Here is a 15,887-nt window from a genome sequence, read left to right as displayed (position 1 = left end):
CGAGATACCGTTTCGATCAATGAGAAGACCATTAGGGAGAATTCAGAATTATTTGTCAGTCTTATCTCGAAGTTGCACAAACGGTACACATTCCCAGACCTTCACAAGAATGAGAATCTCACCAAAAATCTTGTAAGCACCCACGCACTCGTCAACTTCAGTAGGGACTTGAGCAGTTGGAAAACGAGAGCACGAAGAATGGTGGATAAGGGTGATGATTACTTCAAGGTACAAAAGGAATATCCCATGATCACGGAGGAGTGGGAAACATTCAAGAATAATTATGCTAGAAAGGAGGGAAAAGAAGGACGCTGATCCTTTAACTGCCGCCAAAATCAAGCCCTGGGAAGAATTCGAGAACCGGTGGCAACGTGAGTTTATTAGGGCTTGGTTCCATTAAACTGGGGAATATGAAACAAACAAGAAGACGGATCAATTGATTGTTGAATTGGTAATTGATCTACCGTAGCTTTTAATCAAGTCAGTCGATTACATTCTAATAGTTTCATTTCTAAATGGTTCATATGTTTTTTGTAGCATAAGCAAAATTAGCTGGAATGTGAAACCTCCTCCGTTGGATCAGCCCCCTGGGATCAACCTTTAACCCGGGCGATGAACTTGACCCTCGGAAATCTGGTGCAGAAGAATCCGGCACACGGCCATGTTGCTGGCGCAGGAATCGGCGTCCAATGGAACTACTATTATAATGATGACAGTCAGGAGCGAAAGAAAAGGAGAAAAGCCAGCGAGGATATTTTCGATAAAGATATTGAGAAAATTATGGAAAAAGGTTAGTTCAATCGTCCCTAGCGAAGTGAAAAGGAAGTTGAGAATCATGGTTCCTAGCATAATGATGGCATTGAATATATGGTTTCAAGGTGGTCAAATAGGCCTAATCCAATTTAAGAATTCCTAAATTCCAGTGACGAGAATTTTTCAATTGAGGATATTTTGACTATAATCATGTTTCCTACCGACGCGCAGTTAGCTCGCACATACGACATTATTGCAGTCAATCCTTCGGCGCCTATAAATGCCACAACGCCAGCTCCAGCCACAACTTCTGTCGTAACTCCTGCCACAACTCCTACCGCAGCTCCTGCCACAGCTCCAGCCACAACATTAACCAGAGTTCCACCCAAAACTCCTGCCGCAACTCTCGAACGAGCTCCAACCACAACTCCTATAACAGCTCCCACCGCAGCTCCAACCACAGTTCCAGCAGCTTCTGCCGCAGCTCCTACCACAGTTGCAGCCACAGCTCCAGCCACAACTTGAACCAGAGCTCTAGCCAAAGCTCCTACCGCAGCTCCCAAACGAGCTCCAACCACAACTACAAACTCAGCTTGTACCGTAGTTGTTGTGCCGCTAAAGTCTGAAACAAAGCCCGCTCGAAATTCCAAGAGAAGCAGGTCGAAGAAGCCACTTGGAATAAAAAGATCCTTCCAAAATGACCACATCAGAGCTATCAACTATTTTTGACAAGGGTCAAGAATTACATTCACGGTGGCGTACTTGTATAACATTTTCCCGAGGGGAAAATGTTAAGCAGCATTGTGGTGTTGTTAGGTTAGTTTTGGTGGCTTACCATGACAATAATTTTAAGAAACCTATATCGGAGCAAACATCTGGAGTTATGATTAGGTTCAAACCTGAACACTTCTACCATAACTATGCAAACTTTTTTCCAGTCAGTTGGCAAGATATGTATCTCCTGATAAACCTTCGAGAGATGTAGGGCCTGGGCATTCGGTTTTAACCGAATTTTCGGTTCGGTTTTTCGGTTTTTTCTAAAATTCAGGTAATAAGAAATGATAACCGAAATTATATCATATATAACCGAAATGATAACCTTCGAGAGATGTAGGGCCTGGGCATTCGGTTTTAACCGAAATGATGCCCTAGAGAGATGGACGCCCGCATAGTGAGATGCTATACACTGTGAGTATATAGTTAACTCGATATGTCAACATGCACAGTAGTAGGTATGTATAACTTTTCTACTAACAAATCTAATATTTTATTTATGTAGGTTCAATTATACGAGAGCCAGGATCAATAACATCAGAGTACTCATCGTAGACCCTCATATGGTTCCGCGGCAGTCAATTGATTTAGACGCGGTCGCCATGTGATGGATCTGGCTTTCAAAGATAACAAATTAATCCTATGGGTCTATAATAATAGGTAAAATATATCTAATTATGCATTTTTTTACGCATTTGCTCGGATTTATGCAACTAACTAGTTCAAATTTTAGCTTTCACTGGATTCTTTTTTGCATCTCACTATTGGATGGCCAAGTCTATTATTTCGATTCTTACCTTAGCAATCCAGTGAGAGATTTTATGGATGCAAAGGAACTTATTGATAGGTGATTGTTCTTTCATCCGCATAATATAAATTGATGTCATCCACATTATTTTAAGGATTTTATTTCATTCATATTGTTTAGATCATTTACCGCGGGGACAAAATGCAGAGAATATCAGTTACACAACACTAGAGCATAACATGTTTGTCCCGGTTAGTTTTGCTAGCACTTATACTAGTCAGTGATTTACTTATTAGATAATATATGAAGTATATAATTTCTATGTTCTATGTCTCAGTGCCACCAGCAGCCAGAAGGATCCATGTTATGTGCTTTCTATGTTTCCTATCATATGGATTTCCTAATGGGCAAAATGCAGGGAAATAAGACATTTCAATTGGTATGCAAACATATTATATTTTGTTTTTACTATATATTTTCATATTTTTTTACCTCTTTTGATCATACATTTATTACCTCGCAGCCTAAGTTAGATGTGGGGGAGCTGACAGATCTGACACTAACAAAGCTCCATGATCAGATGTACTTTTTCTGTTACAACAAGTAGTCTCTCCCACTGGACTGTTCCACAATCCTCCTTCTTGAGATGTGTTGCAAATATATGAAACAGTCTATATCATATATAGTCAGAAACTTTATTTTAGTTCTTTCAAAACATTGATTGTGTTTTTTAAAACTATAAATTGTTATGCATGTCGTGTGTATATATGAATGTATTGTGTGGATCGAGTAAAAACTAGTGTTGCTATACTCATGCACTACCACGTTAGCTGGAATAAGCTGGTGTGCGAAAAAATGAAAAACAGACAACAATAATGGCAGTGTGCAACTGTTGTTCATACCCCTATAACACAATGTCAGTGTGCAGAATAACACAGTAGCGGTAGGAGCGTGCTGGTTCGGCACGCGGAAAGTACTTTACCTAATCAGTTGTGTGCCGTGTGGGCACGCGACTAATAGCTGATACCACTAGCGTACTACCAGTTGCGGGCCAGTGTTCGCGGCTGGTAGGCCAAAACCGCACGTGAGCGGTAGGCTTTTTCCTACTAGTGTTTGACTAGTGCCTCTTAAAAAACGAGACGGGGGACTGGTTCGGGTTTTTTTCCGATTTGACTATTGATCTAGAACCACTAGGTTTTTTAGTTTCCATTCCGCAAATTCCCATGGGATTGACCTGGGAATAAATTTGCGGCTGTTAAGTACTTCAATAACCTTGTTGTGGTGCACAAAACCGAATCATCACATAACTATAGTGTGTTTTTTTGTTCCATGCAGTCTAAATTTTGTTCCTCGTGTAGACTTGACTTGTTCCTAGGACTTTACAGTTTTGTTCCACCTTTAGTTCTCGCGAATTGGTTCGGATGTACTACGAGTTTTTAGTCCCATACTTCTTATCGAAGAAAATTTTAACATGTCTATATACCCGTTCCACGCCAGCATGTACAATGTGTGAGATGAAAAATAAACAAAGTAAATGGAAAGAGCTTGCATTGTATATGGGCTTTTACTGTAGTTTTACTAGGCTTCATGTGTTGTTTGCGCCCATATGTCACTCCAGCAAACCGTGCGAAACAAGGGCTTTGTACGGTGTGTGTGCCATGGAGGAGGACCCTTTCGCACAAAGCGAGGGTGCAACTCCTATTCGGTGTTTTAGGGGGGGGGGGGGGGGTGGTGGGGGGGGGGGGTTAGTTGCCCACGCCGATGAAGGGTTTCATGATCTGCCCACTACCAGCTAGTGGTTCTATATAAATCTTGAAAAAATCTATTTAATATTTTATAAATCATATTAATTATAGGGAAAATTTTGTTTTGTGAAATCTAATTTTTCAAATATGTATATATAAATTTTCACATCTACCTAAATAAATGCATGTGTTTTATAATTTTATGTAGATACTACATGCCGTTAAAAGTTCATACATATCAAAATCAATGCTTTTGTGAACCTTTTAATAATCATTTATGCATTAAAATAATAAAATCAAGCTAATTATCCACAAACTAAAAAAGGTCTCCAAAATGCAGGAAATATGGGAAATATAAAAAATAAGTACGGAATAAGAAATAAAAAATGGGGTGGCCTTTATGCGGTCCGACCCAGAAGTAAAGCTTTCCGTCAAAAGCTTCCCATTCTTGGCAGTACACATCAACCGGGATTCACTCGGGCATGGAAACCGCAATTCCTACTTATATTTTTGGGTGAAATCCAAGCTCTCCGGCACCAACAACTAAGACACATGCGGGTGTCGTGACCTTCTTGAGGACGTCGTTGTGGCTACCCTTTGTGGTCTTGGCGACAATGGTATCTGTTGTGTCATTATCTTCTTGGGGACGTTGTCATGGAGCTTAGGTCTATTTGGTTTGGTTTCGTGGCGCCTTCGTTGGCCAACTTGATGCTTCTTAGTTTTTATTGTTTATCTTTAATCTGATTGTAAGCAGAATCTCACATCACTATATATCGGTTTGGCCATTTGACTTCATTTATAAAGCCAAAGCCCTGTTTTGAGGAGGAGAAAGCCTAGGGATTGGTTCCAATAACGGCAACTCCATGTTGGAGATCTACCGACAACACAACTAAAGAAAATAGATAAACTTGTACTAGTTTCAGTAGATTCTTATTTTTTTTCCAATAAGTAGACTCCCAAGCTTTAGATACATCTAAATTCAGATAAATCTTGATATTCTTTTACGAACAGAGGCAGTGGACTGAGGTAGGACTAATGGACGAATCTCGTTTTAGCCGCCTCGGAAGCGGGCGCACACTTTGGTTGCTTTCTTACCTTGGTAGCCTGCTCGAAAGCATAAGCCATCTCGATCAGCCTTGGCTCATACCCGTGCAGGCCACCAAAGCATATACCGAAGGGCACCCCCGCCTCGGCGTACCCCGCAGGCACAACGATGGCTGGGTGGCCGGCGATGGCGAGAAGGCTGGAAGCGGAAGTGTCGGGCGTCACGATCGCGTCGAGTTGCTTCTCCTTCATTAGCTTCTCTAGCCCATTAGCTGACATCTCCTCCAGCCGTTGTATCGCAGCTCTCTCCACGGATCCGATACCTTGTGTCTTCTCGGCCGCAATAAGGTTGGCCTGCCCGAAATCTTCTAGCCTCTCCTGCAGTAACATGAAATTTACCTCATGATTATGTAACTTTTGTTTTTCTCTGACAACCCTGATTTCAGAATTTTTCAACCTATAATAAGAAGTGAAGAGATGAAACATCGCATTCAGTTTTTTGTGTGTACTTACCTCTACTGGGTGCGCATTGTTGAAAGCTATGATGTCTGCAAGGGAACGGACAGGGGAGGTCCACAAGTCTGCCAAGTACGCGTTCAGGTATAGCTTGAACTCTGCTAGTATGACGATCCACTCGTTGGCACCAATATCAGCCAACAGAGCAGTCAAATTGGTCGCGACGTCAAGATTCTCGATCATCACGGCTCCATGTTCCCTTCAGCGAAATCAAGATTCAGTTCAAAAAATGAATCATTTCGTGTTCATATATATTGGTCTGTCACTGAAATTTGAAGTTGCAGACGCTGAGGCAGTACCCTTTTCAGAAAAAAAGGGAAATTTCAAGTTGTCACCTCATTGTGGTGAAGTGCTGGTTGTACACCCTCAACTGAGTCTCCCCACTTTTTTGAAAGAAACCATTAAGGATGCCGATTCTCTTGCCTCTCAGCCCATCTTTCTTCAAGAACTGCATGTATCCCCCAGATGGGATGTACTTGGATGCCGCTCCGGTGGCGGCGGCGTCGAACGCGTCGTAACCGACAATGGTATCCAGCACCTTGACTGCGTCTGATACAGTCCGGCACATCGGTCTACAATTCGTGTCGATAGATAGATTGGAGCCTCAACCCACAACTGAACATTACCAAAGAGAAGAAGAAGATTACCCAACGGTGTCCTGCCTTGGGCTGATGGGAACGACACCGTACCGGCTGGTGAGCCCGACAGTGGGCTTGATCCCGACCACGGAGTTGAACGATGAGGGGCAGAGTATGGAGCCGTCGGTCTCGGTGCCCAACGTCACCGCAGCCATGTTCGCCGCCGCCGCGACGCCGGAGCCCGCGCTCGAACCGCATGGGGTGGACGACAGGGCGTACGGGTTCTGCACAGTTAAACTCAGCATCGATCCGTAAACAAAGGAACTCTCAAATTGACTGATCTCGAGCGCACGTTAGTTTTGAATCTCAGTTTAAAACACAAATCGTCCAATATGCGAAATGTTTGACCTTCATTAGTAGAAATTGAGTGCCAATTTGATTACCAGCGTCTGGCCGCCACGGGCGCTCCACCCGTTGTCGACGCGGCGGATGTTGCACCACTCGGAGGGGTTGGCTTTGCCGAGCACGACGGCGCCGGCCCGCCGGAGCCGGGTGACCACACCGGCGTCCCGCCTGACCACGGAGCCGAGGAGAGCGAAGGAGCCGACCGTGGTGTTGAGTTTATCGCGGGTCGCGATGTTGTCCTTGAGAAGGACGGGGATACCGTCCAGCGCACCGAGTAGGCGGCCGCCGGAGGCCGCGCGCCGAGCGTCGGCGGCTCGCGCCTGCAGGAGCGCGTCCGGGTTGACCTCGATGACGGCACGCAGCAGCGGGTTTAGGTGGCTGATCCGGTCCAGGTAGAACTGGACGAGCGCCGCCGAGGTGAGGCTGCCGTTGGTGAAGCCGAGGTGGATGGCCTCCACGGTTGCCTCGTGGAACTCGAAGCCGTGTGACACGCCGGCGCCTGCGACCAGGGCCAAGACGGCGGCTACAGCTTGCAGCCGCAGCCACGCCATGCTAGCTTAGGTGAAGTGCTGAACGGCTCTAGTGCCTTTTGTGTGTGTGTGTGGATTGGCTGTCTAATACTTGCTTGTATAGTTAAGTATCGATTATTTCATCCCTACACGTGCGATGCGTGCTTGAATATTTTTCTCCTAGTCGTACCATTTCTCATATCTCCATCGGCGATGGGGACAACACCTATCACTCCTGTAAATTAAAGAAAACTGAAGCGACAATCGAAACCCATTTTCCATTGCAAGGATTAGTTTAACCTATTTCAATCTAGACTAACCTAACTCTCATGTTTACTTTGACTATGTGCATTTCCCATTGCAAGGATTAGTTTAACCAGCTATGTTCCATAGTGTTTCTCCTCACGGTAGAAAATACGTTTATTTCGTTCCCGTCAACTCCAAGAGCCTAACATTAGTAAAGATATTGCACCCCCTTGCGATAGTTACTCGTCGAGCTAGACATGCAAGTGTGCAACCATTCATAAATGGAGTCGATGGCGATCCAAAAGGAGGACATTAACGAAGGCAACCAACATGTTGTGCGAGTTAATCCGAACCCTTCTAAGATGAAGGGCAAGCAACGAGGAGGTGGAGAGAGGTCTCAAGGATAGTGTTATTTACTCGATACCATCGCGTAATGTGCTCACAATCATGATGTTGTTCATCGTTGTTGTCCAGAAGAAACAATATTTTCATGGCCCCCATCCTTTCCATATGACTTCGCAATTGAAGCTATCCTCCCGTGCCAACCTGGTGAATGTGTTATTCATAATTGACATGTTTTTGCAGCAATGCCAGTTTCTATCAAGAGCTAAGGGATCAGGCCAACATGTACGTCGCTAGCGGAGCTTCTTCGCTTCGTCACCTATATAGAGCTACCTATTCACCGACAACCGCCTATACATAGCCTACTTAGCTATCTAGCATGTCTTACATTTTATTGTTGCTCCGAACTTTATATCTGGCTGTAAAATTATGGCCTTCTGACATATTGTAAGCCTAAGATGATCTTTTCACAAAAAAACCTTGTCCCTCAGGCGAACTCACAGCTTTGTTAATTTAAATTGGATGTATAATTTTTTTAATCTACTACTATAGTACACAAGTTTTTGAACTTGGACGGCCACATTGATGTAGAAGCACTTTTTTTTGGGGAAAGCCACCACGGCGTACTTTATTAATTATGAATCACATATACATCGTTCGCCAACACACTTACAATAAAATTAGGAGGATCATCGTGCCAAACAACTTACACTGCGCCTTCTGAATGGCTAGCTAGAGTGTGTGCTGCCGTATTGGCTTCCCTAGGACTATGAAAAAATAGAACTTCAGTAAAACTACGACAAAGCAAAGTATAATCTTCGTAAATAGGTGCAGCCGTACCAAATGAATTCCTGCCTTAATTCATCACTTCCATCACATCCATGTAGTCGGAATTAACTTCGATCCTATTGCACCCACTTGTCCAGCCAAAATAAGACCGTCACGAAGAGATCTTGCTTCTGATGTAGATGGATCAGAGATGAAAGAAATCATACAACAACTAGCCGCAATAAATCTCCCCCTGTTGTCTCGTATGATCGCACGATACTTCCTGAACCCGTGTCAGCTCAAAAGCCCGCACCACATTAAGCTTCACAAAATCTTCTCTCGGTTTAATAATCCATGTCGAGAAATTATACCATATCACCTTGGTTCTTCATTGCTAAGCAATGGTGCACGTGAGCGAGGTGGCTAAGCACAAAGCATAGCAGCCCAAGCGATGATCTTATACTGCTTCTGCTGTCATACTTCCTTGCACTGCTTCTGCTCCTACACATTTGCGTTTTCCAAGCCACTGACCCCGAAAACACATGCCGACTTGGTGCGGCTGCTGCACCGGATGGTTGCAAGGTGGAGACCTGTGAGGGCGGGAAGGAGTGGAGGTGTGTGGGTCAGCTGAATATTTTTTGATTGCACAGGCAAGAAAAAGAAATGGTATACCACATTTTTTGGACAATTTTGAGAAGCATCTTCAGAGATGAGTGCCCATGCCTTGTGCCTGCAAAAATATAAGTTCCACATAAGGATATGTTATCTAGAAAATCCATGCCAATTATTTTCATATGATGCAATTCACAACCTAATATAGGCGCATATATGCCCAACCGACCAGAAACAAATAATATTATGGGGATGAACAAAGAACCTTCTAGAGTTTAAGCAGCAAAACCTATGTTACGCAAGTTTTTCTGCAAACGATCATTCCTCTTGTCAAGATCCTTTCCTGCAAACAGAAAAATTAAAGGCACACATTTCAGCTAATCTTCAGTGACCATCCAGCGCGCAGGAACCATGTCGCACACATTTCAGCTAATCTTCAGTTTCACGTGCAATATCTGCTTGAGGAGCTGATTCATGCAAGTTATCGATGATATGGGTGGGGAAGCACGGATAGATCAAACCAAAAGGTGGGACAAACGCATCCCGAACAACCAGCAGGACCTCAATATCAGCCGACGAACAATGAATTAACTCAGATACCGAGATTGGTGAAGGAGGCCGCCGCGAGACGCGCCGTTGAAGGCATCATTCTCGCCTTGTCGTCTGCGTCCACTGCGCCAAGTCGACTGTCAGCCGAAGCCCTAGACCGAGCGAAACAAGTTCGTCTTCCCGTGCTTCGGCCGCCGCCGCAGATTCGTCGTCCGGCCATCCCGGACCTTGCCGAGCACCTGGCCGCATCAGGATGAGCCATTGATTTGTTTCCCTTTGCCCCGTATCTCAAGTGATGCCGTCGTGCACCCCCTCCGGCGAGCCGTGCGTGGCCGCAACAACCGCCTCCGGAGATCCAATCCAAACCAAACCCCACCGATCAAAGCCTCAGAGGAAACCACGGAAAGAAAACCCCCGACCATCCACGACCGCCTACGACGCGCAGAACTGGCGCAGGGTCCACATGCAGCCTAACAAACCCACGTATTGAGCGGTAGGGCCTCAAAAATCAACACGCCAAACCGGCCGATTGCGGAACGGCCGCCACCTACACTTAGGCCTTGTTTACTTCTAGGGTATTTATGGGGATGGAAGGGGATTATTTCGTATCCCGGAAAATCTCCACTAGTCCGTTTACTTCTCCGGTTTTGAACGACATAATCCCGAGATATCCCCTCCCATCCCCTCCCATTCCTATATTTTTTGCCTAAATCAAAAACTCTCCATCATACTAGTGTATTTTTGGGGAAGGGTATTTGAGGGGATTGGGTGAACACCAAATCCCCTCCCATCCTCATACCTATTGGGAAGAAAAATACGAGAGAAGTAAACAAGGCCTTAAGCTGGCCCACCGCGACCGTCAAAACGCTGGGAAGGCAGCGATTGCAACAGCCATAAACTGTTTAGATAATGGGCATTGGGTTAAGATGTGATCAATTGTTTCATGTGCCTGATCGTAGAGTGGGCACACAAAGTGTCCTGGTAAACCTCGTGAGGCCAATATGTCACGCATCCAACATACGTTCTGTAGGAAGAACTTTTCTTTCACTACAAGGAAAACGCTCATCTGTGGCGCACGTTTTTAACTTTCTGTGGCGCATATTCCGTGCGCGGCGCATATTCCGTGCGCCACAAAAGTCACGCGACATATATTTATTTATGTGGCGCATATCTACATGCGCCACATAATTTTTTTAAACTTCTGTGACACACCAGGCAGGCATGCGCCACAATTTTCTGTGGCGCACCCAGCAGTGGTGCGGCATAGAATTTTTTTTAATTTAAAAAAATGACGGCCAGCTCTAGATTTCTTCGGATTTTTTTTGTAATTTTCCAGAGGTCGCCGAAGGTGGGTGGTTGGGTGGGTGGAGGAGGAGGAGGAGGAGGCCGGCCGGAGGTTGTTGGTGGAGGAGGAGGTGGTGGTAGGTGGAGGAGAAGAGATGGTGGTGGTGGTGGTCGTCGGAGGAGGTGGAGGAGGGGGTGGAGGAGGTGGTGGTGGTGTGTAGAGGAGGAGGTGGTGGTGGTGGGTAGAGGAGGAGGGGAGGTGGTGGTGGGTAGAGGAGGAGGGGAGGAGGTGGTGGTGGGTGGATGTGGAGGCGGAGGAGGTGGTGGTCGGTGGAGGAGGAGGAGGAGGAGGAGGAGCAGGAGGTGGCGGTGGTGGTGGTGGTGGTGGGTGGAGGAGGTGGTGGTGGTGGTCGCCCGAGGAGGAGGAGGAGGTGGTGGCCGCCGGAGGAGGAGGAGAAGGAGGAGAAGTGGAGGAGGAGGAGGGCGCCACCGAAATTCAAATTTCAGGCTAACAATTCTGAGGCGCATGTGCATTTGGTGCGCCACAGATTTTTTTTCGAATTTTTCATTTTTCCAGGAAAAAATCTTGACTTTGCAGTAAATTTTTACTCTTTTCGAATTTTACGATTTTGAAAATTGGCTAACCGGGTAAGCCCTCATGAATTCGGATGTAGAATTTTCTCCCGGTCATTTTGATATGTGCGTCTTTTTTCGAGTTCGTATGCAACCAGAAATCCAGTTTGAAGATTTCATCATGCAATTTTGCAAAAAAGTCGAAATTCATGTTTGTTAATTCTCAGTGGTACTAGATGACATAATACATGGAAACCTCGAAGGATTTTATTTTTAAAAATTTCTATCTATTTCTTTTGTATTTTACAAAGCTAAAAAAGGAGATCCACGGGGGAGCGTCGAGAGCAAAAAAAAAATCCCTAGATCTAGTGTGCACATTCTCTGACGCACATGCCAATACATACGTCACAAAATTTCCTTCGCCCATGTGTAGTACTGAACTCCGCGTGCGCCCCACAGAGTTTCAGTGGTGCATCCTTCCACATGCGCTACAGAAATTTGAATTATGTGGAGCATATGTATCTATGCTTCACAGAAATATTTTTGTGAAGCATGCACTTTTAGGTGCGCCACATAATACATTCCTACCTATAATGATTTTCCTAGTAGTGTTTCAAAAGGTCTCAGTATCCCAAAAGCAAGTCCACGAACTTTGCCTCAATGAACCCGGGAACAGTGCCTTGTATGTAGATTTTTTTTTAAGTATCACACATTTGCCCTAAGCCTCCAAGAATAGTGATAAGGTGTGCCCGTGAGAGGTAGTAAAGGCCTGAATTTGGGTCTGTAATTAAGTAAACTACAAAGTGGATGTACCAAGAGGAAGTAGATGTGGAGTTATCTAATGCACACTCAGACATTTGCCCTGAGCCTCCAAGAATAGTGATGAGGTGTACCCATGAGAGGTGGTAAAGACCTGAATTTGGGTCCATAATTCAGTAAACAACACAATGACCGGTACCAAGAGGCAGTAGATCTAGAGTTATCTGATGCCCACTCTTTCGATCCATCTGTCATGGCAGAATAGGTGAGTTTCCCATCACCTAACTCACAATGCCTCGCCGCAAGGAATAATTGATCATCATAACTTGCAGTCCATTCCACACTCTCAAGGATTCGCCTTTTTCCAGATCATGTCAATCATGTCATGGGGTTAGCTTGTTGATTATGTACCGTGTGGCTTATGTGTAACAAAATTGAGCTTTAGTTCTTCTCCTTTTTTCACCGACAACATGCACGTCTATTGTACAATTTACATATCTACTCTACTCGTGAAGGACGTAAAACTTGATCTCCTATGAAGTGCTTTATTTTTTTAATCTTCAGTGCCAGAGTTATGGGTGAGTTTGGTTACTTGGGACTTTTATCCATCCTCAATGCAACATGGCACAAGTTTTTTTTCGATATGGGAGCATCGCCCCAGCCTCTGCATCAATAAGATGCACACGGCTAACTTTATTGAACAAAAAGTACGGAAAACAAGTACACAAGGTTCAGTACTACACTCATGGAAAAGCTAGGGTCGATATATGAATCAACCACAGAAAAATGCGACACAAAGACAGGCTATCCATTTGCTAATCTATTAATGTGTCGCCATCCAGAAGCCTGGAAAAAGAAGTCCTGAGCAACCACCAGCATCCGGTTGCATCCAGTAACCATATCCTCCCGTTGTTCCATAGGGAGAAGTAAAACCCATTGGTGAATCCAATGAGCAGCGCGTCGGATAACCTGCAAAAAATTAGTTCCATTTTGCTTGTTAAAAATGATATCATTCCTCGTCCTCCATACAGACCAGCATATAGCAGATATTCCCACACGAATTTTGTGTTTATCATCCTTACATACCCCATTGAGCCATTTACCGAACATATTAGTAACATTAGCTGGTGGAGGAATATTGTAAGTTAAATAAACCATACGCCAAATAATTTTTACGAACGGGCAAGTAATAAACAAATGGTTAACAGTTTCAGTGGAATCACAAAAACAACATTTTTGACACCCATTCCACTTTCTTTTAGCAAGATTATCCTTCGTAAGGAGCACTTTGTTACTAAGGAACCACATAAAAATTTTAATTTTGAGGGGAATCTTTATTTTCCACAAATATTTCCGAAGATAAATGGTATGTCCGTTCATCATATCGAGATACATAGACTTAACTGAGAACAGCCCAGAATCTGTAAGTTTCCAACAAAACACATCAGGTTCACTATTTAAAGAAATTGCCATTAGCTGTTGGCATAAATTCAGCCATTGTAACCAGTTGTTATCACTTAAACCTCTCCTAAAGGTGATATTCAAAGGTGTATGCGCCATAACCGTTGAAACAAGAACATTTTTATGTTGAACAATGTTGTATAAAGCTGGGTACTGTTGACACAGTGGGGCATCCGCTAGCCAAACATCCTCCCAGAACCTAACTGTCATACCATTACCCACCTTAAAAAAACCCCGATTAAAAAAATGCTCCTTTACCCGCATAAGTCCTTTCCAAAATTGTGAATCAGTAGGTTTTGCTACAGCTTGTGAAAGAGTTTTATTCTTGAGATATTTATTATACAACAGTTGCTGCCACATACCCTCTTCCGAAAGCAATTTAAACAGCCATTTACTGAGTAAGCATTTATTTTTTAACTCAAGTACTTCGATCCCTAAACCCCCCTGATCTTTAGGTCTACACAAAATATTCCACCTAGAAAGTCGATATTTCTTTTTAGTCTCATCTGATTGCCAGAAAAATCTTGATCTATAGTAATCTAACCTTTTCCTCACCCCAACTGGGATTTCGAGGAAGGATAACATAAACATTGGGAGACTTGTTAGGACCGAATTGATTAAGACTAGTCTATCACCGTAAGAAAGCATTTTCCCACGCCAACAGCTTAGCTTAGATGCGAAACGAGTCTCAACAGGGTTCCACTCCACATTTCGGAGTGCCCTATAGTGAATAGGAATGCCCAAATATCTGAAAGGTAAAGATCCAGTTTCGCACCCAAAAATATTTCTATATTGATGCTCCATATCCTGAGCCTCACCAAAGCAAAAAATTTCACTTTTATGAAAATTTATTTTAAGGCCTGATAATTGTTCAAAAATAGAGAGAATAAGCTTCATATTAATCGCTTTAGCTATATCATGTTCCATAAATAAAATCGTATCATCCGCATATTGCAATATAGAAATCCCTCCGTCAATCAGATGTGGTAACAAACTTCCAACTTTCCCTTCTTCCTTAGCCCGAGAAATAAGGATAGCCAACATATCGGCAACAATGTTAAATAGTATCGGAGACAACGGATCCCCTTGGCGCAAACCTTTCCTAGTTTGAAAAAAATGTCCAATATCATCATTAACTCGAATACCTACACTCCCCCCTTGCACATATTGTCTAATCCTCTCACACCAAATAGGATCAAAGCCTTTCATACGAAGGACTTGTTGCAAAAAAGGCCATTTTACCTTATCATAAGCCTTCTCGAAATCAATTTTGAAAAGAACCCCATTAAGCTTTTTCCGATGTAATTCATGTATCGTCTCGTGTAATACCACCACTCCTTCTAAGATATGTCTTCCTGGTATAAACGCAGTCTGTGTCGGTTTGATAACTTTCTGAGCTACTTCTGAAATTCGATTCGTCGCAACTTTAGTAAAAATTTTGAAACTAACATTCAGCAGGCAGATGGGTCTATATTGTTGAATTTGGGTAGCATTTTCTTTTTTTGGGAGCAATGTGATGACTCCAAAGTTGAGTTTATACAAATCCAAATTTCCTTTCTGAAAGCACTCAAAAAGTGCCATCAAATCTAATTTAATGACTTCCCAAAAGTGCTGATAAAATTCAGCCGGAAATCCATCGGGTCCAGGCGATTTATTATGCTCCATCTGCAAGATAGCTTTATGAATTTCCTCCATTGAGTAATTCATAATTAATAGACTATTTTCATTTGTCGACAAGTGGTGTACTTTTGGGTAAATAAACAAATTTCTCAATATATTATGCATGCAGTTTGGTTGCCCGATTGCCTTGCCAAGAGCAAAACCGTGACCATGGTGTTTGGTTGCATGTGTATTGATGTTTGGGGTATTTGGTTACATGCATTGATGTTTGGGGTGTTTGGTTACGTGTGTATTGATGTTTGCGTTCATCTCTTCTCATGGGTGAATCTAACAAATTAGCGATGGGTCAGAAACTATAAAGTTGTGCACGTCAAACTAATATAATGACATCTTATACCATGTCATCTCTCGTACCATAATATAGCGGTAAAATACAATACATATGACAAAACTATGCACTGAATGAATATATTAAATTAAAAAAGGCAAGGCATACCATTTAGACGGTGTGCTAATTCCAGTTCTTTGATCTTTACAAATATTAATATGAAATTAAAGTCGCAACTCGCAAAAGTATAGTCCAAATTCAAAGCCTCATTTG

General features: G+C 43.4%; 1 protein-coding gene across 1 annotated transcript; it reads right to left on the bottom strand.

Moving 5' to 3' along the window:
- Positions 1-4,972: 4,972 nt before the first annotated feature.
- LOC127331693 (probable amidase At4g34880) lies at positions 4,973-7,145 on the bottom strand. Its single transcript, XM_051357870.2, has 5 exons — positions 6,602-7,145; positions 6,228-6,442; positions 5,916-6,152; positions 5,578-5,779; positions 4,973-5,442 (listed from the first exon to the last, which is right to left on the bottom strand). Exons 1-5 carry the CDS (start codon positions 7,112-7,114, stop codon positions 5,053-5,055), a joined length of 1,557 nt encoding a protein of 518 aa, XP_051213830.1. The 5' UTR covers positions 7,115-7,145; the 3' UTR covers positions 4,973-5,052.
- Positions 7,146-15,887: the final 8,742 nt, after the last annotated feature.

Source organism: Lolium perenne, chromosome 2 (genome assembly GCF_019359855.2).
Source record: "Lolium perenne isolate Kyuss_39 chromosome 2, Kyuss_2.0, whole genome shotgun sequence".
NCBI classification, from domain to species: domain Eukaryota; kingdom Viridiplantae; phylum Streptophyta; class Magnoliopsida; order Poales; family Poaceae; genus Lolium; species Lolium perenne.
The sequence above is the reverse complement of the archived record's forward strand: the minus strand, read 5'-3'. Positions and strand labels throughout refer to the sequence as shown.

Excerpts from the sequence above, each read along its gene's own strand:
- LOC127331693 (XM_051357870.2), bottom strand. The coding sequence starts at position 7,114 with ATGGCGTGGCTGCGGCTGCAAGCTGTAGCCGCCGTCTTGGCCCTGGTC. Across the intron at positions 5,780-5,915 it reads CAGCACTTCACCACAATGAG|GGAACATGGAGCCGTGATGA; the intron begins GTGACAACTTGA and ends ATTTCGCTGAAG. Across the intron at positions 5,443-5,577 it reads ACAATGCGCACCCAGTAGAG|GAGAGGCTAGAAGATTTCGG; the intron begins GTAAGTACACAC and ends ATGTTACTGCAG.